Here is a 25,164-nt window from a genome sequence, read left to right on the forward strand (position 1 = left end):
CCATGGCCTGTGGGACATGATCAAAGGATTGCTGGAACCATTGATGAAGAATGTGGCATCACATTGTCATTAATTCCAGTCCCAGAGGGTGGGTTAACTGGTAACAGGCTCACCCTTCTGTTGACTGACATAGTGGATCTGAGCAGATAAGGGCATGGCCTCCTTGGACAGGGTGGTTTTGATCTGAGTGCCTTTCTTGTCTGGAATTATTACCCTCTTTAAACCCATGAGTATCTGGATGGACTCAAAGTGCTTGATGTAACATGAATACAAAAAGGGGGGGGGGGGGAAACTCTGTCAAATTACAGAATTGGTTGGAAAGCTGTATATTTTTTCTGTTATTGGCCTTGTTTAATTGGGGATGCATTTCCTATTTTTATGGCTCTTATTACCAAATGTCAGCTTGTGTTTTCCTAATAAATATAGAAACAATGATCTATTATTTCTGCTCATTATTATTCTGGTATGGTCCTGTATGTTCTCACTGACCTTGCTTCAATCCCAACTTTTCTAAATCAATGTGTAAAGTATTGTACTTTGATAAATTAATTTCATAGTTACTTTTAACCAGTATTTTTTTCCTGATGGCTTGCACACTTTTTAAGTACTCTGCATGAATTTTCTTACCTTAAGTTTTCTTCTGACTTTAAACATTGGTAAGATTCCATGGTTGAATAATTTTTTTTGAATTTTTTGTCTGTGGATGTTACTTTAAAAGTTTCTCACTGATAATAGCACTTAGTCTCTGCTCTTGGAGCGACAATATTGATATGTTTTCATGGTCGTGCAAAAGTGACAGTTGAGTACTTGTGCCCTTATGGGGGGAATAACATTTACAGTCATGTATACCTGTATTTTCGTCAGTTTGCTGCTGAACTGGAATTTTAGCAGTTGTGGCTGTGAGCGAGCTTTGTGCAGGCTTGTCCTCTAAACGTTTAAATTGAGGTCAGATAGGTTTAGGAAGTGTTAAGTGTGTTTAGAGGATCTGACGAACATTTTTGCAAACCACGCTGTATTTATGTTTCGTACATCATCCAAAGCAGTGTGAAATGGCTACCCCAGGACAGTCTGCCCCCCCCCCCCCCCCAACAAGAGTTGTGTTGAATGCTGATCCCAGACTTTAACTGCTAAGTACCATTTAGGTAAGGTCACTTTTGCTGCCCACTGATGTTACATTTGAACTGTACAATGTGTTGTGATTGCTTTATATAACAATAAAAAATAATTGAATTATTTATCTCACCTCCAATCTTGCCGACTTTTACCTGAATGCGATTTTTTTTAAATTTAATAAAAAAGAATTTTGGCCTAAATTCATCTGAACTTTATTCGTTTGGGCACCAATTGTGGAACAGTGCAGCAGTTTTGCATGTGGGCTCACTGTAGCAAAATGAATGATGCCTGCTGCACCCTGACTCTTCATGGGTTTTAGAGTAATTATAGGGAATTTGGGGGTTAGATCGGGGAAGTGGTCAGAGAACCGATCAGACGGGTAGGGGCCGTGATTTTGGGACTTTGGAAATCTCTTAAGATCAGAGTCTCCCGGGAGGAAGGGTGAGTCATTAAAATATTATGTACGCGGTAGAATGTTAAGGCCGCTGAATTCCCTACCAACGAAAATAATAAACATATTTCAGTTATATCGAAGTCACAGCGCCCTGCAGAAATGGGAATCCCCTGCATTAGAGACCAAGCCTTGTATCGGCTTGCTAACTTCATCCAAACTTTGTCAGTGGTGTTGGGGAAGGCGGTGGCGGGGTAGGGTGCAGGCTACTTAGACCAGGTTAAGTGACAGATTTGCCAACCAAACCACCGTGTGGCGGAGATTCAGGGGAGGGAGTGGGAGAGAAGTCAGGGGCGGGGGTTGTCTGACGGTGGAGTGTGAACAGTTTCACTCGGGTATCGTGCAGGGGAGAGTGCGGGGATAGAATGAGTCCGTCGAGCGGGAGTCACGCCGCCTCATCCCGCTGTCCGGCCGGCCGAGCAGAGCGGAAGCGGCGGCTTCGCGCCACCCACCGCTGCCCCGGTCCATCTCTGCGTGTCGGTTTCCATGGCGCCGCGCCATTCCACGGCGTTCACTTGCGGCTCAGGTCCCAGGACGAGCGCTGGTAAGTGCCCGCTGCTTAGAGCAATGTTCCCAAATATTAGACAAGGATCCATGAGGGCTCGTTATTCGCACTGCTCCCATTTTTAAGTTTTACCTTGAAATTCCTGACTGAAAGCATTTAAGTGGGCGTTAACTCTGTTGGCTGCAGTGTTTGAGGAATATAAGCCATCCCTCAATAGTCAAAAAGCAGTGTGACTTTTCCATTTTTACTTATTGCATTGATTGCCAATTCATTTTTTCAAAAATTTATTTCATTTATAGCTACATTTACGTCGGTGTCAAATTCTTCAGAAGTGGTCGGGCCTTGATAAAGATTAATTCGTCTGCGGTATCTTGTTTTTTTAAAAAAAAGTGTTAATACAATGTGGTATTCTCTCCAGGATTTTGTAGCTTCATGAATGTCACAATGGACTGAATGGTCTCCCTTTCTTATGCTCTTTGATTTTGCATCTTCGGAAAAAATGCTTAAATCCAAACGTTTGGACTGCTAATTCTAAAACTGCTTTGTTCTGACTTTGCTGGTATAAAGAACCCAGTGGTTTGACAAAGACTTGAATACTGGCAAACTCGTCTTGCTGTAAAATAACATGGGCATATCACTCTTGTTGAACTTTTAGAAGGTCATCAAACTATTAATTATTAATTGGCAACCCACTAATGGATCAAGTAATTTTATAGATTGATCCAAACTACCTCAGTGTTTATCCATGATATCTCATCTATATTAATTGTATAGTTTTATCGAAATCTTCATTGCACATTGCATAGAACAATTTTTAATTTTTTTTTCTTGTTCACTGCCCATTCAAATTCAGTGCCTCCCAACTTGATTAAATCATTGTTAATGCATGATAGGGGTTCCCTGGTCTGCAACAGCAATCAGCTGGAAGAACTCAGTGGATGTTTTGGGTTGAACCCTTCAATGAAGATTGGATACAGTCCAGATCTCTATTGTCTCCATTGAATTCTGTCTACATACAAATTTTTTCTGTTCCAGGTTGCAGCATCTGCAGCCCCTTATGTTTCAGTCCTGACGCAGGACTACTACTGATATTGGTAAAGTTAGTCTGCACATAGTGATCCTTCGATCTTTGTATGCAACTTTCTTTGGTTGAGCATTGTCATTGTTAGGGATTTTTCACCAGATTTCTGCACATTTTTAAACTTAATATTTTAATTTTATTTGTTTGAAGTTATTTCTATTAAAGAGCATTAGATGTAGAGTAATACCTTCAGGTGAATCTACAAAGAAAAGATTCAAATGAGAGATTTTAACTCCTGATCAAGATTTTTTTGGTATTTGGACATACCTTGCTGCTGCCTAATCTCTTAATTTCGAATAATATGCATTTTCATCATCTTTCCCATTCATATATCTTTTTTTTCTTCTGTAGGCTGCCCCTTCTAGAATTAAAATCAGAGTATTTGCATTAAAATGGGCAATTTTACCAGCCTTGTCAGAACAGTTCACAAAGCTGAAATGGATTAGAAGCTAGCAGGTCAAGGGACACTTCCTGTAGGGTTCGATAGCAGAATTTCCACTGATAATGCTTTCAAAGCTGTCAAAAGTGTGGCAAACAAACGTGCACAGGTGGTTCTCCGGTTCTTGCTTCCTTGAGTAAGATGCTGGTATTCAATTTGTGCAAGTGCTGAAGTTGTAATATTATTGTAGGCTGGGGAAACAGCCATAGGAACTCCCTTAGTTAGAGCTAGCAACCACTTTGCAATAACTACTAAGAAAGGAACCAGTTTCTAAACTTAATGCACTTATTACTACTACTACTTTCTACTAAAGCCAGACTACTGTTGCTTTACATCCATGTGAGATATATGGCGCCTTTTTTAACTTGGCCCTGCTGTTTGCCTGGCATCGAACTCTTTAAATTTTTAAGTGCACAATTTCCTCATTAAGTTCACTTCCTGCCTGACAGAAGGGGAAAGTAAAAACTGAGCAAACCATTAAAAGCTTTCATAGTATGTCATATTTTTCCAAGGAAAATTCTAGAATCACTTCAGTAGAACTACATATTATTGCATGAGTATTAGATTTAGTTTACTTTGCACTTTTCCATTTGAACCAGTATAGATCCCACTTGTGTGTGTATAATTGAAATGGAGCTCCAGTCCAGTGTGAGGAAGTCCTGTTTCCACAGATGCTTGAAATGGTATACCAACTTCCTCAAATGGCCAGTGAGCAGAGGTGGTTTTGGCAATCTAAATGTCCTGGGTGGGGTGGGGCTTTCATCGTAATCTTTGGAGTTTGAGCCAAGGCTGACAGTAGCTGGGAGTGTTAAAGGGCAAAGAAATGTATCATTATGGTAGGGTCACTTCTGGGAGTGGGGGCAAAGGGTAAAATTTAGATATCATGGTTGCATTCCACTGTTGTAAAATCTACTTGCCCCGGAAGTGCCGAACAATTGACTAAGACATCTATCTTTCCCTTGGAGCATTATACAAGGAATGGCAGTCAACAGCTGTTGGGAAATCCTAGGCTGAATTTCTGGAATGCTGTAAAATGCCCTAGAAATATAAGTGTTTCTGTCATGTGCTACTAGCAATAACAATTCTAGATGGAGTCTTTTGTGTAATGTGTCAAATGCTGCCTGTTGTCTTAAGATAAATGTAAAATATTCCATGATACCATTTTAACAGAGCTGATATAGTGAGATTGATAATGGCTTTAGGTTGTGCTGGGTTGGGATCCAGGTCCTAGAGCAAGGCAGTATTTGTGCTTGGACAATTTAAATGCTGGCCCAGATACACTGGAAAGCCAGAGGATTGGGCCGGATGTGAGGGTTGAGCTGATTTCTCCCGCAGTGTTCGTTCTTCTCTGTGGCGATGAGGCTGTGAACTGATCTGGCACCTGTAGTTTCTGCGTGTTTTGTGCCCTTTATTTGGCCCGTTAATATGATGAACTCAACTCGAGGCTTGGGCCTACTCCAGCTGCTCTGGGGAAGCAGATCTAAGGACTCGATCTGGATTGGAATGTTGTCATTTGCTTTTATTGTTTGCATGGTGTGTGTGGGTGTTTTTTTTTCTCCTCCTCTTTTATTTTTCCCCTGATTAAGGTCTTTCCATTTTTTAATTAGGTGCTTCGGGTTTCTTGTTTTGCAGCTGCCTATAAACAAACAAATCTCAAGATGCATAATTTATACATTTTTGATAATAAATGTACTTTGAATCTTTGCATATGAAGGAAATGCCAACTAGTTAACCCTGAAATCCTGGTCAGCATTTGTCCCTCAGTGGTGTGACTAAAAACAGATTATTTGTTCTTTATCATATTGGCTGTTAGTGGCCATCCATTATATATTGACTGCTGCATTTCTTCTGATGTACTGTACTTCATTGACTGTAGTGTGCTTTGGCATTCCCTGAAAAGGATGCAGAAAAAAACTACATATTTGCAAATTGATCTGTTGGCAAGTTTGGCACTGCTATAAAATTCAATAGCTAGGCCAAGAATAACAAGAAAAAAGCAAGAACCAACAAAAAGAACAACTAGCAGTTCATCTTGTTTTGGTAATGTTGGCTCGTGCAAGAATGTTAAGATGCACTGGGATTTTTTTTTTTGATTTTAAAAATAATGTTGGTCCTGTGCGTTTTTAAACAACAAGTTGAGATGGTGCAGTGTATCATTCAAAAAAACTTCAATCATTGCGAAATGAAAGGGTAGCTCAGGTTTGATTAGAAGATTGAGGGGGGATCTTATTGAAACGTATAAAATTCTAAATGGATTGGACAGGCTAGATGCAGGAAGATTGTTTCCGATGTTGGGGAAGTCCAGAATGAGGGGTCACAGTTTAAGGATAAAGGGGAAGCCTTTTAGGACCGAGATAAGGAAAAACTTCTTCACACAGAGGGTGGTGAATCTGTGGAATTCTCTGCCACAGGAAACAGTTGAGGCTGGTTCATTGGCTATACTTAAGAGGAAGTTCAATATGGCCCTTGTGGCTAAAGGGATCGGGGGTATGGAGAGAAAGCAGGTACAGGTTCTGAGTTGGATGATCAGCCATGATCATACTGAATGGCGGTGCAGGCTCGAAGGGCCGAATGGCCTACTCCTGCACCTATTTTCTATGTTTCTATGTTTGATCAATGAGGTTTAGAATTTTCCTAAAATTTGCATCCAAACCCCTCTGATCACACATCAGAGCTGCATGGCGTGACCAGGCATCAGCACCTTACATGCGATCTAAACCAATATGACCCTTATTGATGATATCAAGTTCCTTGTCTTATGCCACTAAGTACTTAGAAGCAAGCTACTGCTAGATCAGTAGACTTTTCCATCTAATGAGTAAAGGCATTTAATTATTCTTATCTAGGAACCATCCATAAATTGTACATCCATGAAAATAAATGGGTAGAAGTTTCAGAAATTATTGCCATGAAAGAAAATTGCACACTGTTAGTAATTTCTCAAAAAAAAGATACATTATCTATTCTGATCAATCTCTCAGGAAGTGATTCTGATTTATTTAGGTTTTTATGTCTTAGATTTTTTTAAAATGGGTATTTTAAACTTCAATGTTAAGAAAAGGCAGGATTTTCTATTCACCGCTGAAAAATCTCGCTTGTACTGAAACCAATAATTCCTGATGATGTCCTATGATACAGTAGACAACCGCAATTTTAAGCATAGGGGCCTAAAGCTTGATTTGTCTGACATTCACTAAGTGAAATGCAATTCCGAAAGGGCATTTTACTTGTTTTTTTTATATAGAAATACATGGTGCTTACCATCCGTTAGACACTGTTATCCTATGTCTGCTCAAAACTCTTCAGCAAAGAAAGACTGTGAAGACAGGAAATCTGAATAATAAACAATAATTGTAATACCTATGAGAATAGGCATCTGTGGAGTGAAAAATGTTATGAACTTTTTAGATCATAACCTTTCTTCAGTTTTCACCACATATGGGGCTGGTCCTGTTATATATTTTCAGCAGTTTTTCTTTATTGCAGTGAATTGTGATGTTCATGGTGTATGCCTATAGAAATGAAAATGTTTTTGAGAACTTAAATATAATGGAGAATAAAATTTAATATCTAACCAAAGTAAAAGATACAGTTGCAAGAAAAGGTTTGTGAACTTTTTGCAATTGCCTGTTTTTTTTATTGCATTATTTACTCAAAATGTGGTCTGACAATAATAGACAAACACAACCTGCTTAAAATAATAACACACAAACAATTGTACTTCTCTTCATTACTGAGTACACCATTTAAACAATCACAATCTAGGTTCAAAAAAGTAATGCCTTCTACAAAAGCTATTTGGAGTTAGGTGTTTCAATCAATGAGTTGATTGAAGGTGTGGGTGCCCTGCCCTTTCTTAAAAAAAAGACACAAAATCAGGTTATTGACGGAGCCTGCTCTTCTCAAGATAGATCTGTTTATGTGCACTATGCCGCGATCAAAAAACTTTCAGACGACCTTAGAAGAATTGTAGAGATGCATGAAGCTGGAAAAGGCTAGAAAAGCATTTCCAAATACCTGAGTGTTCATCAATCCACAAAGAGAAATCGTCTCCAAATGGAGGAAATTCAGTACTGTTGCTACTCTCCCTAGGAGTGGGCGTCCTGCAAAGATAACACCAAGAACACAATGTGCAATGTTGAAGGAGGTGAAATAGAACCCAAGGGTAACAGCAAAATACCTGCAGAAATCTCTAGAACTTATAGTCTCTGTTCATGTGTTCTCTGTAAGAAAAACACTGAACAAGAATGGTGTTCGTGGAAGGATACCATGGAAGAAGCCACTGCTCTCCAAAACAAAACATTGCTGCACATCTCAAGTTTACAAAGACCACCTAGATGTTCCACAGCCCATCTGGGAGAATATTGAGACAAAATTTGAACTTTTTGGCAGAAAGGCACACTGCTTTGGAGGAAAAAGGGAACTGCATACCAACACCAAAACCCTGTGAAGTATCATGATTTGGGGCTGCTTTGCTGCCTCAGGCCCTGAACAGCTTGTGATTGTTGAGGGACCAGTGAATTCAAAATTCTATCAAGGCACCTTACAGGAGAATGTCAGGGTAGCAGTGTGTCACCTGAAGCTTAATAGAACTTAGTTAATGAAACAAAGCAGTGATCCGAAAGACGAGTAAATCAACAACAGAATGGCTTAAAAAGAAGAAAATTTGTGTTTTGGAAGGCCAAGTTAGATTCCAGATCTTAACCCAATTGAGGTCCTGCGGCATGACCTGAAGAGGGCTGTTCATCTAAGGTATCCCAGAAATACTGATGAACTGAAACAATTTTGTCTGGAGGAATGGCCTAAAATTCCTCCAAACGGATGTGCTGGACTGATCAACAGTTTTGGAAAAGTTTGGTTAAAGTTCTTGCTGTATGGTGGGGGGTGGGGGGGGGAGGGGTGGGAGTCACACCAATTACTTAAAGCAAAGGTTTACATACTTTTTTCAACAAATACATGTAATATTGGATCATTTTTCTCAATAAATGGACAAGTATAATGTTTTTTTGGTTATTAGGTTCTCTTTATCTAGTTTTAGTACTTGAGTGAAGATCTGATCACATTTTTGGGTCATAGTTATGCAGAAATAGAGAAAATTCTAAAAGGTTCGCAAACTTTCTTGCACCACTGTGGCAGCAGTTTGCCATACAATAAGTATAGGGTGTAATATCATTAATTTAAACCTAGGAGTGATTACAGGTAGTTAGTACAGTTTTTGTTTTACTCTCTTATGTTTTCCATGGAGTACAATGAAGTGTAGTTTTCCTGACATGTCTTATATATTCACGTTTATCAGGTTTGTTAATCAAGTATTTCTGAGAATATTTGCAAATCAAAACATAGGCAATAATATATGTAAAGTAACTGAAGCACAGTAAGATCTAAGATTAATATCTTGATTAAAAATCCCAAGTGAGATAAGTTCTCATGATATCAGCGTTAACAAGAATGTGGAAGAGCTTTCACCCATTTTAACCTCATACTTTTTTAAAACAAACCAGCAATTTTAACTGCTCCCATTTTTTTCCTTTAGCTTCACAAAGCAAAGTCCACAAAATACTGCGTAAGGAAAAGTCAGGCATTACTTGTATTTTGTGTGTTAATTTTAAAATAACTTATTTATTAAAAATATGTATTTTTAAATACCTGGTGGTAGTTATCTGCTGTCATTGGTCCATTAGATGAGGCTGTTTCCACAAAGTTGTTGGTAAGGAGTTTTAGGATTTAAACCCATTGATATTGAAGGAACAACAACACATTTCCAAATCTGGATGGTGTGTGAACCCACAGGTGGCCATCTTCCCTACACCCCTTCCCTTTAGTAGAGATAGCAGCAGGTTTCGGAGATGCTGTTGGAATTGGCTAGGTGGCACCTGTAGTGCATTTTGTTGATATGGCATGTTGCAGCCATTGTACACTACTGGTGGAAGGTTTAAAGTAGTTAATTGGGTGCTAGTCAAGTTAGCTGCTGTCTATCTGGATGTGATGAGCTATTTGAAGACTATTGGAGTTGCAAGTGAATGACATTATACTTCTGACTCGTGGATTTATAAATGGTGAAAAGGCTTTGGTGTCAAGTGGTGTGCCATTTGCCTCTGGATACCCAGCATTTGGCCCACTATTGCAGTGTATTTATGGTTTACTTATTTTATTTTGGCGATACAGTGTGGAGTAGGCCCTTCAGGCCTTTCGAACTGTGCTGCTCCAGCAACCCCTGCTAAACCTAGTCACAAGATAATTTACAGTGAGCCCATTTATCCTACCCAGTACATCATCGGACTGTGGGAGGAAACTGGAGCACCCCATAGAAAATCTGTGCATTCCACAGGGAGGATATAGAGAGGCTCCTAACAGAACGGCACTGGAATTGAATTCCAGAATGCCCTGAGCTATACCATGATTTTTGGTCATTGGTGATTGAAAGAATGTTGGTTACTTTTTGGATCGCTAGATTCTGATGAAAGGTCTTTGACCTGAAATGTTAACTGGTTTCTCTTTCCATATTGCTCAACTGGCTGAGTTCTTCTGGAATTTCTGTTGTTTTTCTGATACCAGCATTTGCTGTACTATTTGTTTATCATTAGACATAGAAAATGTTAGGTACACAGCTATTGGTTTGTTTTGTGCATTTTGATTCTTAACATTGTACACTAATGTTTCTTGCCAGTGCATAATGAAACAGTACCTGATTATTTAACATAAACCGATAAAGGAACTTCATGTGGATGATTTGTGGGTTTTTTTATTAAAGGAAAAGGATAACTGAAATTGTATTTAACTGGTGGTGGATTGTATATTTTCTGTGGGAAATAGTCAGGTTTTTGTCAGATTCCATCTTTGTTCACTTCTGTCTACAGCTTGCCCTGTTTATTGTCTGTATGATGAAAAATTGAAACTAATATGTGCTGAAATGAAAGAAATTTTGATTTACTTTCGTATCACCTGTAAATCTGTGTCTATCCTTTGTAAACAATTTATCAGTCTTGGGAAGCAGTTTTGCACAGCTGTTGTTCTCCCCTTGCTGTACTGAAATTTCTTCCTTCAGTGTACATCTGCATACTCATCACGCCTGTCCCTGTTCTGCTCAGCTCTACGTGCTCCAATTAGTTTGTCTGCAGTCAATAACTGTTCACTGATTTGTTCTACATTTATATTGTGCATATCATACACACACATTCCCCGCCTCCTCTCCCCCTCCCCCACCCCTTCCCCAACAGTACAGCACAGGGCTAGGTGATTTAACTTAAAATGTTGTGCCAAACCAGCTAAAAAGCATATCAAAAACACCCAAGTACTAATCCCTCCTACCTACAGCATGTCCATATCCCTCCATCTTCATTACGTCCATGTGCCTATCCAAACATTTCTTAAAAACCTGTAATGTATTTGCCTCTACCACTATACCAGGCGTCCACGACAGTTTTTTTTTGAGAAAACCTTACCCCTCACACCTCTCTCGAACCTATCCCATGTCATCTTCAATGCATGCATTCGTACACATTCAGTGGAAGACACACCTATGATTTCTATAGGTGCTGTAGGTTTTGTTTTCTGTTGGTGACTGCACATATATCCAGCAAGCCTCCATTAGTCACACTCGTAGCATCATTACTTTGCAAGCAGTAGTATGAGAAGAGAACCCACAAAAAAAATTAAAGTTTAGTGAAATGTTACTGATTTAAAGGAAACTTAACTCCAAACTTCAAAATTCAGTTGAGTAAAAAGTTGCTTATAAATTGCAGAAAAGGTTTCATTGCGAACTTTCGTTACTATTGTCAGAAAAGGAACAAATGAATATCTTTTCCAGGTGTTCGGAAATAATCAGCTGGGTGTAGAAGGGATCAGTGTTTGGGGTTCCAATTATTCACAATATGTCACAGGTAAGGAAGCTAATGTCTTTAACAGTTTGCAGAGGGTTAGCAAAGCTCAGGCAGGACAGGGGAAATGTGAGCTCTGCAAAGAATGCAAAGAAGTTCCTTTGGAATTTTAACAAGTTGAGTGAATAAGCAAATGTGGCAGATATAAGATTAAAGTGGCTAAATGTGAGATTGTCTATTTGTGCTCTAAAAACAAAACCTATCTGTATAGTGCCTGGTTGGTAAAGGGCTTTCTAGTGCTGAAAGTCAATGTAAGTATGTATTCAGGTGTAATAAACCATTTGAAAGGCAAGGGACAAGTTAGGATTCATAGCAACAAAAAATTGAGCACAGCTTCAGATGTTCAAGGCCTTGGTGAGAGCCCTCTGCTGCTTTGTGTGGTGTTTTGTCTGGTTATCTAAGGAAGGATGTTCTTGGCAAGGAAGTGCAACAGAGCTTTACCGGATTGTGGCCAGGTATGAGGACCTGTTGGTTATGGCTATATTCACCAGAGGGTGAAAAATTAGACATGATCTAATGGAACCTTGTAAAATTGTAAATGCAAGGTGGATGTTCCTGTTGGCTGGTGAGGGTAGTTGGGGATCCCCCTTGGAAAGAGTGATCACGGTATTATTGAATTCCTCATATAAATGGAGGGTGTAATAGTTCAATGTAAAACCAGTGTATTATGCCTGAACAATGGCGACTACAATATGGTGGGACAGTTGAAGAACAGTGGAAGACTTTCAAAGAGATTTTTCAGTGCTCAACAAAAGTATATTCCATTTAAAAGCAAGGACAGTAAGGGTGGGGAGAGCCAGCCTTGGATATCTAAGGAAATAAAAGAAGGCATCAAACTAAAAGCTCATGCATACAAAGTCGCCAAGAGTAGTGGGAAACTGGAGAATTGGGAACACTTTTAAAAAGCAGCAAAGTGCCACTAAGCGAGCAATAAAGAAAGGGAAGCCAGGTTATGAAAATAAACTAGCACAAAATATAAAAATGGATAGTAAGAGCTTTTGTAATTGTATAAAGCGGAAAAGGGTGGCTAAAGTGAACGTTGGTCCCTTGGAGGATGAGAAGGGAATTGATATTGGGTAAAGAGGAAATGGCCGAGGCTTTGAATGACTATTTTGTGTCAGTCTTCACGGTAGAGGATGCACCTAACATGCCAAAGAAAGGTTATGGATGCGATGGGAGGTGAGGACCTCGATACAGTAGCTATCACTAAAGAGGTAGTGTTGAGCAAACTTTTGGGCCTGAAGATAGACAAGTCCCCTGGTCCTGATGGAATGCATTCCAGGGGACTTGTCTATGGTAGAAGAAATGGTAGAAGAAATGGTAGAAGTAGCCAAAATTCTCTGGACTCTGGGCAGGTCCCGGCAGATTGTAAGAAAGCGAATGTCACACCACTGTTCAAAAAAGGACGTAGGCAACTATAGGCCAGTTAGTTTAACATCTATAATTGGGAAAATGCTTAAGCTATTATTAATGAAGAAAGCGTGAGGTGTGTGGAAAGAAATGGATCCTTTAGGCAGATCCGCATGGATTCAATAAAGGCAGGTCCTGTTGAACAAACTTACTACAGGTCTTTGAGGATGTAAGGAGCGCAGTGGATAGAGGGGAACAGATAGAACAAGACAGAATAAGAAGTGGTATCGGGAGCAACTTCTTCACTCAGAGGATGATGAACTTGTGGAATTCGCTACCGTAGAAGGAAGTGAGGGCAAATTCAGGAATGTCAATATTTTATAAGGATAAAGGGAACAAGTGATAAAATCAAAATCATGTTGAAGTGGATGATCGATCCTGGTCATTGAATGGTGGGGCAGGCACAAAGCACCAAATGACCCATTCCTGCTCTGCTCTTATTTTCTAGGTTTCCGAGTTACATTTAAAAATGTAAAGTTTTAGTCAGGTTGGCACAATTCCACTTTCTTAGATAAGCTTTCTTTTATAAACTTTATTTGAAAGCTCAGTAACTAACACTCCAAAATAGTTGTTTAAGACATCATATTTGAACATTTGCTACTGGTCTGGAGCCACATTATTTGTTATGGATACTGTGGAAATTGTAGATTGGCAGGCTCTGATGTGCATTACACATCTAAATCACCCATGTACACTTGTGGTATTCACTGGAGTCTGTCTACCTGGCCAAGAGCTGGTGCTTGATGCTGATCACTGGCAATTAGAAATCTCTCAGTCCTGCGGTATTCACAAAAGGACAATTATGCAGTGTAATTGTAAATGGGTGTGGTTTATCACTTTCTGAATACCAGGTAGATTTATGGAACAGAACTATGATATAATAACTATATTGTTATCTCATCTGCCTCGTTTACTGTCCTTTCCTAAGTTATAGATCATTGAGGCTTTCCCCCTCCTTTTGGCATCCATGGAACGGAACTATGACACTAGTTCTGCTTAAAAAATGAATTTTCTTTCTATATTTCTCAGGTATTCAATTTTGACATAAGCACATTTCTCCAAGTAAAAATTGACATCTCAATAGTAAGCAGTAAAAATGTTGGAGGTATGAACAGTAAAAAATAAATGTGCTAGATACTTTTACACAGACAGTCAAAATTAGATACTAGTGAATGTCACAAAGCGTTGCTGTTTCAGATTTGGTGATACCCTCCCTGTTCAAGTAGCGCTGTTTTAAGTATTTTCTTGAATTGTGCTTTCTTGTCTGTGTTGGATATTTGATTAGACCCTTTGCTCAAAATCTTATACCCTTTTAATAACTTCTGTTTCTGCATTTTACTCATTTTTGTGGTATTGTTACGATTACTTGAACTGATTAACTGTTAAGATTAAGTCTGTGTATTAACTTCCATTTATTATTAATATGTATTTACTTATTGCCACTAGGAAACATGTAAATTATATAAATCACCACCTCAATCTTAAGAGCACAAAAGGTGATTTTTTTGCACTGTTTAGATTAGCCTTTCTCAAACTTTTGCTCCAGAGGGACCCCTGAAATAATTTTCAGGTCTCAGGGAACCCCTGTGTGTGAAATAAATAATTTATAGACAGCTCACATTACATTAGCATGATCAGTAAGTTGTAGATATAATAATCCAAAAATAATTGTCAATGCTCTCAGGCTGAATGGAAGATTCAGAAAAAGGGTCCCTTGCCCAGTCATATACCTGTGTTGAAAAGGAGAAAAAAACTGTTCGATTTTGTTCTGCAGATCTTCCAGGTGATTTTCAATAAGACTAGAGACTTTCTGATCCTTCCTCACTCTCCAGCCCAAGCAGCATGGAGATATTTCAAGTTTTCCTTTTGCAACGTGATTCTTCCGAAGATTCAGTTTCCTTTTAAATTAGATTCCTGAATGGACATTGAAACTTTGGGCTCTACCTCACTTTATTTTTAATATACAGTATTTCTATTATTGCATGCTTTTAATCTATTCAATATACACAATTGATTTACTTGTTTATTATTTTATTTATTATTTTTTCTCTCTGCTAGATTATGTATTGCTTTGAACTGCTGCTGCTAAGTTTACAAATTTCATGCCACGTGCCAGTGATACTAACCCAATTCTGCTTCCGAAGTACTTGTGCTCCTAGTCTTTAGCTGTGTTGTTGGTGGGCACATTGTCAGCACAGTGATGTGGTGTTCTGGTAACTCCCAACTTGTATTCTAATGGATGATGAGAGTCAAACCATAGATACTGATCTGTGTGGGTTGGTTTCCTGTAAACTTCAATATCTAGATGTTCATTTTCTTTGATAAGTATTGCGTAGTCTAAAAAGGCCGGTCTACTGTTCTCAATATCTTCTTGTGTAAATTTTGATGTTATTATCCACAGAGTTGATGTATTCTGTCAAAGTATCCATCTTTGTCATAGCAGAAAACCCATCCCTGAACAGAGGTGGTGGGGTATGTCACCATCTATAAAGTACTTGCAATGCAGTTCTAACATCTCTACTTTGGCATCTCCACAACCGTTCACACCTCCGTTCATGCCGGGTGGTGGGTAGCTTTTGAGTCAGGAAGTGACTCAGCATCATACATAAGAACTGTGTCCAGTTCTGGTCGCCTCACTTTAGGAAGGATGTGGAAGCATTGGAAAGGGTACAGAGGAAATTTACCAGGATGCTGCCTGGTTTAGAGAGTATGCATTATGATCAGGGATTAAGGGAGCTAGGGCTATCCTCTGGAGAGAAGGAGGATGAGAGGAGACATGATAGAGGTGTACAAGATATTAAGAGGAATAGATAGAGTGGACAGCCAGTGCCTCTTCCCCAGGGCACCACTGCTCAGTACATGGCTTTAAGGTAAGGGGAGTGAAGTCCAAGGGGGATATTAGAGGAAGGTTTTTCACTCAGAGAGTGGTTGGTGCGTGGAATGCACTGCCTGAGTCAGTGGTGGAGGCAGATAAACTAGTGAAATTTAATAGACCACTAGACAGGTATATGGAGGAATTTAAGGTGGGGGGATATATGGGAGGCAGAGTTTAAGGGTCGGCACAACATTGTGGGCCGAAGGGCCTGTACTGTGCTGTATTGTTCTATGTTCTATGTTATCTAACTTCTGATGTGCTCTTATAGACACTATATTTATATAACTGGACATTCTACCCATGATAGTCTGTTTTGTTATGGTAATTTATATATGTATATGGTACTTGCAATGAATTAAGAAACATTGTCACTCAACTAGTCAGTGTACCTTATTAGTATTTCTTACAGTTATCCTCTGTATAAATGTTTAATTACATAACAACAAATTATTTTAAAGTTAATGACATGGCTTGCATAAAATGCAGCCCACGGGTAGGGTAATAATGAATCAGTTGGAGAAAGGGTGTGGTTGTGCTATTTTCTAATTTGTTTCCTGATGACTATCAATGGATTACATTTCAAGTTTAATTGTCATTTAACCATATATGAATACACATGAATATAGCCAAAGGAGGCAGCGGTACTATGCCATTGATTCACTTCCTGATCACTGAGGGGGTGCGGGATGTTTTTAATGGTGGGGCAAAGCTTGGTGAGCACAGTAGACCAGACAGCATCTATGGAAAAGAGTAAACATTTGACATTTTGGGCTTAGACCCCTCGTCAGGACTTGAGGAGGAAAAAAAAATGAAATTAGAGTAAGAAGGTGGGAGGAGGGGAGGAAGAAATACAAAGTAGTAGATGAGTAAAACTGGGATGAGGGGAGAAAGAAGTACAAGGTAGTAGGTAATGGTGAAACTGGGAGAAGGGGTGGGGTGAAGTAAAGAGCTGCACTCGATTGATGAAAGGGCTGGAAAAGGGGGAAACCGATGAGAGAGGGTAGAAGGCCATGGAAAAAAGGAAAGGGTGAGGACCACCAGATGGAGGTAGTGGGCAGGAAAGGAGATGAAGTGAGAGAGAAAAGAAAGTGGGAATGGGGGGCATTACCAGAAGTTCGTGAAATTGATGTTCATGCCATAAGGTTGGAGGCTACCCAGATAAAATATAAGGTGTTGCTCCTCCAATCTGAGCGTGGCCTCTTCACAACAATAGAGAAGGCCATAGACTGACGTGTTGAAATGAGAATGGGAAGTGGAATTAAAATGGATGGCCACTGGGAGATCCTGCTTCTAGTGGGTGTAGTGTAGGCGCTTGGCGAAGTCAAGTAGGGTCGTTGATATACAGGAGGCCACACTTGGAGCACTGGGTACAGCAGATTCCCATTTCAACATGTCAGTCCGTGACCACCTCTAATACTGCAATGAGGCCACAGTCAGGCTGGAGGAACAACACCTTGTATTCTGCCAGGGTAGCTCCAGCCTGATGGTATGAACATCGATTGCTCGAACTTCTGGTAATGCCTACCAACCCCCCCCCCCCCCCCACTTCACTATTCCCCACCCCATTCCCATTTCCCTCTCTCTCCTTATCACCATACCTGCCAATCACTTCCCTCTGGTGCTCCCCCACTTCCCTGTTTCACCTATCGGCTACTACCTTGTATTTCTTCCTCTCCTCCCCCACCTTCTTACTCTGACTTCTCATTTTTTTCCCTCCAGTCCTGAGGAAGGGTCTCGGCCTGAAACGTCAACTTTTTACTCTTTGTTCCATAGATGCTGCCTGGCCTGCTGAGTTCCTACAGCTTTTGTGTGCATTGCTTGGATTTCCAGCATCTGCTGATTTTCTCTTGTTTTTGAGCACAGTAGAGTTCAAATCAATGTTTTGTGTGAAGTGCTGGTTCAGACCCTGTGTTTCACTTGTCTTTAAGATCTCTACTGAGTTAAGATTTCTACCTGTTAAATCTATGAGGACAAGATCTATTCTTAGCTTGAGTATGCATATTTTCAAACTCTCTTAATAATATTCTACACGATTTTTTTTGTCTTTCAAATGCACTCAGTGGCTGCTATTAGGTATATGTACCCCTCATTAATGCAAATATTTTTATCAACCAATCATTGGCAGTTACTCATGCAAAAAGGCATGGTCAAAAGGATCAGTAATTCAGACAAAGCATCAGAATGGGGAAGAAGTGTGATCTAACTGACTGAGCGTAGAATGATGGCTGGCAGACAGTACTTTGATTATCTCTGAAAACTGTTGATCTCCTGGGATTTTTACACAAGTCTCTAAGGTTTACAGAGAATGGTGCGAAAAGCAAAAAAAAAAATCTAGTGAGTGCCAGTTCTGTGGGTGAAATTGCCTTGTTAAGGAGAGAGGTCAAAGGAGAATGGCCACACTGACCATTCAGGCTGATGGGAAGCTGCTGCGTTAGTCATGGGGATTTCAATATACAGGTAGATTGGGAAAATCAGGTTTCCGCTGATTCCAAGTGGGAATTTCTAGAATGCCTACAGGATGGATGCTTAGAGCAACTTGTAGTTGAGCCCACTTGGGGAAAGGCAATTCTGGACTGAGTGTTGTGTAATGAACCAGATTTGAATCGGAGCTGAAGGTAGAAGAACCCTTGGGAAACAGTGATCATAACAATAGAATTCACCCTGCAGTTTGAGAGTGAGAAGGAAAAGTCAGACGTATCAGTATACCAGTGGAGCAAAGGGAATTAGAGGCATGAGAGAAGAGCTGGCCAAAGTTGATTGAAAGGGGATACAAACAGATGATGGCAGAACAGCAATGGCTGAAGTTCCTGGGGAAAATTCAGAAGGTGCAGGATGGATACATCGCAAAGATGTAGTATTCTAATAGGAGGATGAGGCAACTGTGGCTGAAAGAAAAGACAGCATAAAAGCATAAGAGAGGAGATATGATGTAACAAATATTAATGTGAAGTTAAAGGATTGGGAAGCTTTTAAAAAACCAACACAGGCAATTCAAAAGAAATCATAAGAGAAAAGATGACAGGAGGGTAAGTGCCAGTAATATCAAAAAGGATACCAAAAGCTTTTCAGATATATAAGAGTAAAAGATGAGAATGGATTTTGGACTGTTGAAAAATGATGCTGGAGAGGTAATAATAGGAGAGAAAGAAATGGTGGACAAACTTAAGAATACCGGAAATGTGAGGGTTTCAGGGGACAGAAGTGAGTGTTGCTATTATTAAGGAAAATATGTTTGTGAAGCTGAAAGGTCTGAAGGTAGTTAAGTCACCTGGACCAGTTGGACTGTACCCCAGGGTTCTGAAAAACATAGCTGAAGAGATTGTGGAGGCATTGGTAATGATCTTTCAAGAATCACTGGATTCTGAAATGGTTTCAGAGGCTGGAAAGTTGCAGATGTCACTCCACTCTTCAAGAAGGGAGAGAGGCAAAAGAAAGAAAACTCTTGGCCATTTAGTGGTTGGGAAGATTATTGAGGATACTTGGAGGCACATGATAAAGTAGGCCAAATTCAGCATGGTTTCCTGAAAGGGAAATCTTGCCTGACAAATCTTTTGGAATCTTGAAGTATCAGGCGGGATAGACAGAAAGTCAGTGGATGTTGTTTTCTTGGATTTTCAGGCCTTTGTCAAGGTGCTGCACATGAGGCTGCTTAATAAGATGAACCAGTGATATTACAGTAAAGATCATAGTATAGATAGAAGATTGGCTGAATGGCAGGAGGCAAAGAGTGGGAATAAACTATTCTAGTTGGCTGCTGGTGACTAGTAGTGTTCTGCAGGGGTCGGTATTAGGATCACTTTTCATGCTATCCTCCATTGATTTAGATGAGGAAATTGCTGGCTTTGTGGCCAAGTTTTAAAGATGACACAGAGATGGGTGGAGGGTCAGGAAGTGTTGAGGAAGCGGGAGTCTGCAGAAGGACTCAAAGACAGATTGTGAGAATGGGCAAAGAAATGGCAGATGAAATAGAGTGTAGATGAGTGTATGGTTATGCAGTTTGGTAGAAGAATAAAGGCATATACTATTTTCTAAATGGGGAAAATTTCAAAAATCAGAGATGTAAAGAGACTTGGGAGTCTTTATGTCTGATCCCCTAGAAGTTAATTGACAGGAGGTAAGAAAGGCAAATACAATGTTAGCATTCATTTTGAGAGGACTGAAATATACGAGCAAGGATGTGATGCCTGAGGCTTCATATATGGCATTGGTCAGACTGAACTTGGAGTATTGTGAGCAGCTTTGGGCCCCTAATCTGAGAAAAAGATGTGCTGGCATTGGACAGGAAGTTCACAAGAATGATTCCAGAAATATGAAGGTTAACATATGAGGAGCATTTGATCACTCTGGGCCTAAACTTGCTGGAGTCTAGCATGAATGGAAGTTTGGGGGGAAAGAATCTCATTGAAACCTATTGAATATAGAAAGACCTAGACAATGGATGTGGAGAGGGAGTTTCCTGAAATGAGCATCCAGCACCAGAGGGCACAGCCTCAGAGTAGAAAGGATATCCATTTAGAACAGATGTGAGAAGGATTTGTTTAGCTAGATGGTGAATCTGGAATTCATTGCCACGGACTGCTGTGGAGGCCAAGTCATTGGGTATATTTAAAACAGAGGTTGATAGATTCTTGGTTCGAGAGGGCATCAGTGTTTACGGGGAGAAGGCAGGGGAATGGGTTTGAGAGGTTTAATAAATCAGCCATGATAAAATGGTGGAGCAGACTTGATGGGCCGAGTGGCTCAATTGATACTGTGTCTTATAGAGGGTGACAGTAACTCAAATAATCATGTGTTACAACAGTGGTGTGCAGAAAAGTATCTTTTTGAACACTCAAGTCAAACATTGAAGTGGATGATCTACAGCAGCAGAAGACCACAGACATGCACTCAGTCGCTACTTAATTAGGTACAGAAGGTTTTTTAATTATCAGGGAAAATCAGAATCGGAAAGCTCTGACCTGTGGCTAATTTTGTGAGGTGGAATCCCGAAGTGATGACAAGTGAATGGCGAGAACCCGTTTAGGTGGTTCCGTGCATTAGATGAGGAGGAAGTGTTTTATTTTGTTCTCCCTGCACTTTTGTTGGTGAACAAGCTGGGTATTTATAACACAAATATGAAAAATGATTGAACCACTCAGCTGGTCACGTAAAAGCTGGGGAGAAACAGTGTTAGCAATTCAGGGTAAGGATCAATTGCAGAACTGGAAAAGTGAGAAAATGTGTTTTTAAGATGCAGGGGTGTGGTCAGAGAGGGGAGGAAATGTCTGCGAGAGGGTGGGGGACTATAGTTGTCAAAACATCAACTACATCAAAACTAGTATTTGGAAACAAGAAAATAAAAGCAATTGAAATAAAGGTAGAGTCACATGTTCATACTAAACAGAAACCGGCCTTTCTGCCGTCATGTCCATACCAACCTATCAAATAATCATCTATACCTATTTCATTTACCTGCACTTAGTCGGTAGCATCTGGTAATCCAAGCGCTTGGGCAGATTCAGAAACACTGAGAGTACCAGTGGATGGAAATAATGGGTGGTGAGCAGAAATCACAAAATTTAAAGTTCTGTGGACTATAATGTGCTTGAAAGCAAAATGCTGTTCAAACATACATTTAGGCATTGTTGCCCCAGTGTAGGTCAAAGGGGAAAGGAGGAGTGGAATGGAGAATTAGGCAACTAGACATCCGGGGTTGCCCTTTATTTTATAGAATAGGGGGGTTTCTCTAAGTAATCACTTAATGTGCTTATAGTTTCTTCAGTGTATTTGAGGTTGCACTATGAGGATTGAATGCTATTAATTGAATTGGAGGAAATGGAGTGAATTGCTGCTTCTCCTGGAAGGACTGTTTTGGTGCCTGGATGGTGGGAAAGGAAGATTTTAAAAAGCAGGTGTTAAATCTCCTGCAGTTGCATATGAAATGCTGTCAGAAGGTGAAGGATTTGGAAGGTAAAATAGGGCTGATGGAAGGATTGATCCAGATGTGTCTAATTTTGAATTCCATGGATGATTGGTTGATGTGAATACTAGTGAGATTGAAGATGAGGGTCACTGCACCCATTTTATAGTTAGGAGAAGATGGATTAAATTCATTATTGCAGGGAATGAAGAAAACATGGTTGAGAACCTTGTAAGCTTTGGCAGAGTGGAAGCCATTGTTGAGGACACTTTAATGGCACTAATGTGTGTCTTTATGACAGGATGATAGTTTGCATGCTTTATTTCCTCTGAGTGTTCGATAATCTGTTCTTAGATTTTTTATGTCCTGTTACCTCAGAGAGCAAACATTTACAATCTCCTACATTGGGAAGCTGGGTGTACCTTCTCTCTGTCCATGCAGCCACTCACTTAGTTCTGATGGAAGGTTCTTGAAGTAAAATGTTAAACTTAATTCATCTCTCCACCTAATGAATATTTACCACATTTTCTTGTTTTCCAGATCCATTTTGAGATTTTTAGTTTACCCTGGTGTGTTTTAAATTTGCAACCTCCAAATGGATTGCACTGGTGTCATTTTAAACTGCTGATCAGAGGTGGATTAACAGCACTGTATTTTGTCTTTTATGGCACGTCCTACGAAAGTTATCTGTCAGACTAGAGATTCAGAAAAAATTAAGTCTGTTGTTGCTAATGAGATTTTTAAGCTTCGATGTCAGATTTCAAGAAAAGATTCAATACTATATTTTCTCCCCTACCCACCTGTATTAGCAATTAATTAAATATTAATCATATTATTAACAACTTGTTGCTAATTGTTTGGGCCATAGAATTGGCATTAGACCTGCATATGGTACTGCAATATGAATGTTCAGTAAAAACTGTTGTTTACTTTAATTAGACCATAGGACATAGGTGCAGAATTAGGTCATTTGGCCCATCAAGCCTGCTCCTGCATTCAATCATGGGTAATCCTGTTTTCCACTCCTCAGTCCCACTCCCCGGCCTTCTCCCCATAACCTTTGATGCTGTGCCCATTCAAGAACCTATCAAGCAGTGCCTTAAGTACACACAACAATCTGGCCTCTTCCACTACCTGTAGTGGTAAGTTCCACAAATTCGCCACCCTCTGGCTAAAAAAGTTTCTCTGTATCTTTGTTTTAAATGGATGCCCCTCTATCCTGAGGCTGTGCCTTCTTGCCCTAGACTCCCTCACCATGGGAAACATCCTTTCCACATCTACTCTTAATAGGCTGTTCAAAATTCAAAAGGTTTCAATGAGATCCCTCCTCATTCTTCTGAGTTCCAGCGAATACAGATCCAGAGCTATCAAATGTATCTTGTATTATAACCTTTTCATTTCTGGAATCATCCGTGTGAACCTCCTGAACCCTCTGTAATGCCAGCATCCATTTTCTTAGATGAGGAACCCAAATCTGTTCGCAGAAGCCTTACTATTGCTTTAGAAACCCTCAGCATCGCATCCCTGCTCTTGTATTCTTGACCTCTTCGATGAATGCTAACATTGGATTTGTCTTCCTCACCATCAATTCTACATGCAGGTAAACCTTTTAGAATATTCTGCACAAGGACTCCCAAGTCCCTTTGCATCTTAGATTTGTGTATATTTTCCCTGTTTGGAAAATAGTCTGCACAGTTATTTCTGCTACCAAAATGGACGACAATACATTTTCCAAAATTGTATTTCATTTGCCACTGTCTTGCCCATTCTCCTAATCTGTCGAAGTCCTTTTACAGCCTGTTTCCTCACCACTACCTGCCCTCCACCAATCTTCGCACCATCTGTGAACAATTAGCCAGAGGGTGGTGAAATTTGATGTTTTTTGCAGTCCAGGTTTGGCTGTAGCCTAGCTGTATTCCGAAAGAAATTTCCTGAAAGATGGAGACCAAAATGATGAATAACAATAATAAAATCATTTATAGCTGGTTGATATTTTTTGCAATATGGTGAATACTATATCAGACTGAGACCTGCTGCAGCAAAATGATTTGAAAGAATGATGTGAAAGAAAGGTGGGTGGGGAAGAAATATAATGCAGAATCTTCCATTGGCCTCTTGAAATCTCACGGTGAAATTTAACTGCTCATTAGCAGGTCACATAGAACAAGTAAATCCCACTTCTGTGTTCTGAAAAAAAGTTGAAAACTGAAACATTAATTGTTTCTCTTCAACTATTTCCTGGATTTGTTCTTTTTTTCCTTCTTCCTGGATTCCCACTTCCCAGAGCTGGGCTTATTCCTTATAGATAGAAAAACTGCAGTCTAAACATAGAGCCTGTACTTTACCACAGTGAATAATTAAGTGATTAAACTGGTCACAATGATCAAATTCACAAGGATTGAGCAGGTACTTATTAGAATCATTTAGAAGGTTGCAATTAGAACGTACAACAGCACAACACAGGGACAGGATTTTTGGTCCACAAAATTCTGTTACATTACCAAGATTTTCATCAGTTTGTCTAGAGCTCCACTGGAATAGAATAATAGGTTGCTTTTCAGTAAAAAGAAATGTTCAGGAAACCCTGGTTTGGGGATGTATACCCATTGCATCTGGGGTAGAGTCTTTCTGCGGAGTATTTAAAACTAATTTAAGTCGCATTGTTCCAGGATGTAGGTTTCACTGGAATCATAAGCTCAGATGACAGGCTAAGCATCTTTGATTGAATAATGTTTGGAATTCATTTGTGAGGAATAATTAGTAAAGAAATTTATTGGTTACATTTTAAGAAATATATGTATTATATTTGGAGAATATTTGAAGGTCAAAGCTACTTGTCTGTAGCTGATACATAGTTTATGACAGATGATGACTCCTCTGAAATTTGTTTGGGTATGGAAGCACATGATTTAATTTGCAGTATAAGAGGAAAGCAAAAGGAAAGCAGTTAATACAGCCATTGAGCAGTAATATTGTGCAAAGGACAACAGCTTGGAGAAACTTGTCAATTCCCTTCTGCAATGTCAGCCACCTGCTAATCTATTACAGTAACAGATGAATAACTGTAAAGTTCTATCAGGATAAGCTGACTGTTCTTAATTTTAAATTGTTCCCTGGATAAATGGATGATCTTTGTTACATTGCATCGTAAAGGAAGAGGCCAGTTGCTACACAGGTACTAAGTAGATGTTACAGCCTATTCTGTGTACGTAATATAGTGCACTTAAACTTTATAGTAGCTGGAAACATGTTAATAGACTTAAATTACTTTTGAGAAAAAGTATTCAAACATGATTACAGTATTTTATTTGTAGGCTTTAGGGTTACACTTTTTTTGCCCTTTGGCAGATGCTTATCGCTATTTCAAAATCTTTGCAATAATTAACTGTGCTAAAATACCTTTAAGTTTGCTTCACAACAGAATTGCATTTTTTCTTGCACTCAACCAGTTATCTGAAAAAGTGGAAAACAGGGAGCCTTTGATAGTCAATGTCCCTCTTTGAAAGTGAAGCAC

General features: G+C 39.6%; 1 protein-coding gene across 4 annotated transcripts in view; it reads left to right on the plus strand.

Annotated features, from left to right (window-relative positions):
* si:dkey-97m3.1 (fatty acyl-CoA reductase 1) overlaps positions 1-25,164 on the plus strand; it is a 162,498-nt gene that overhangs the window by 26,850 nt on the left and 110,484 nt on the right. The window contains exon 1 of one of the 4 annotated variants that reach the window (XM_059978234.1): positions 1,929-2,108. The exons of the other annotated variants lie outside the window; for them this stretch is intronic. Coding sequence (XP_059834217.1) covers positions 2,051-2,108 — 58 coding nt within the window. The 5' untranslated portion in view covers positions 1,929-2,050. Of the gene's footprint in view, positions 1-1,928; positions 2,109-25,164 lie in introns of those variants that run through there. 4 annotated transcript variants of the gene reach the window in all.

Source organism: Hypanus sabinus, chromosome 8, assembly GCF_030144855.1.
Source record: "Hypanus sabinus isolate sHypSab1 chromosome 8, sHypSab1.hap1, whole genome shotgun sequence".
Lineage (NCBI taxonomy): Eukaryota > Metazoa > Chordata > Chondrichthyes > Myliobatiformes > Dasyatidae > Hypanus > Hypanus sabinus.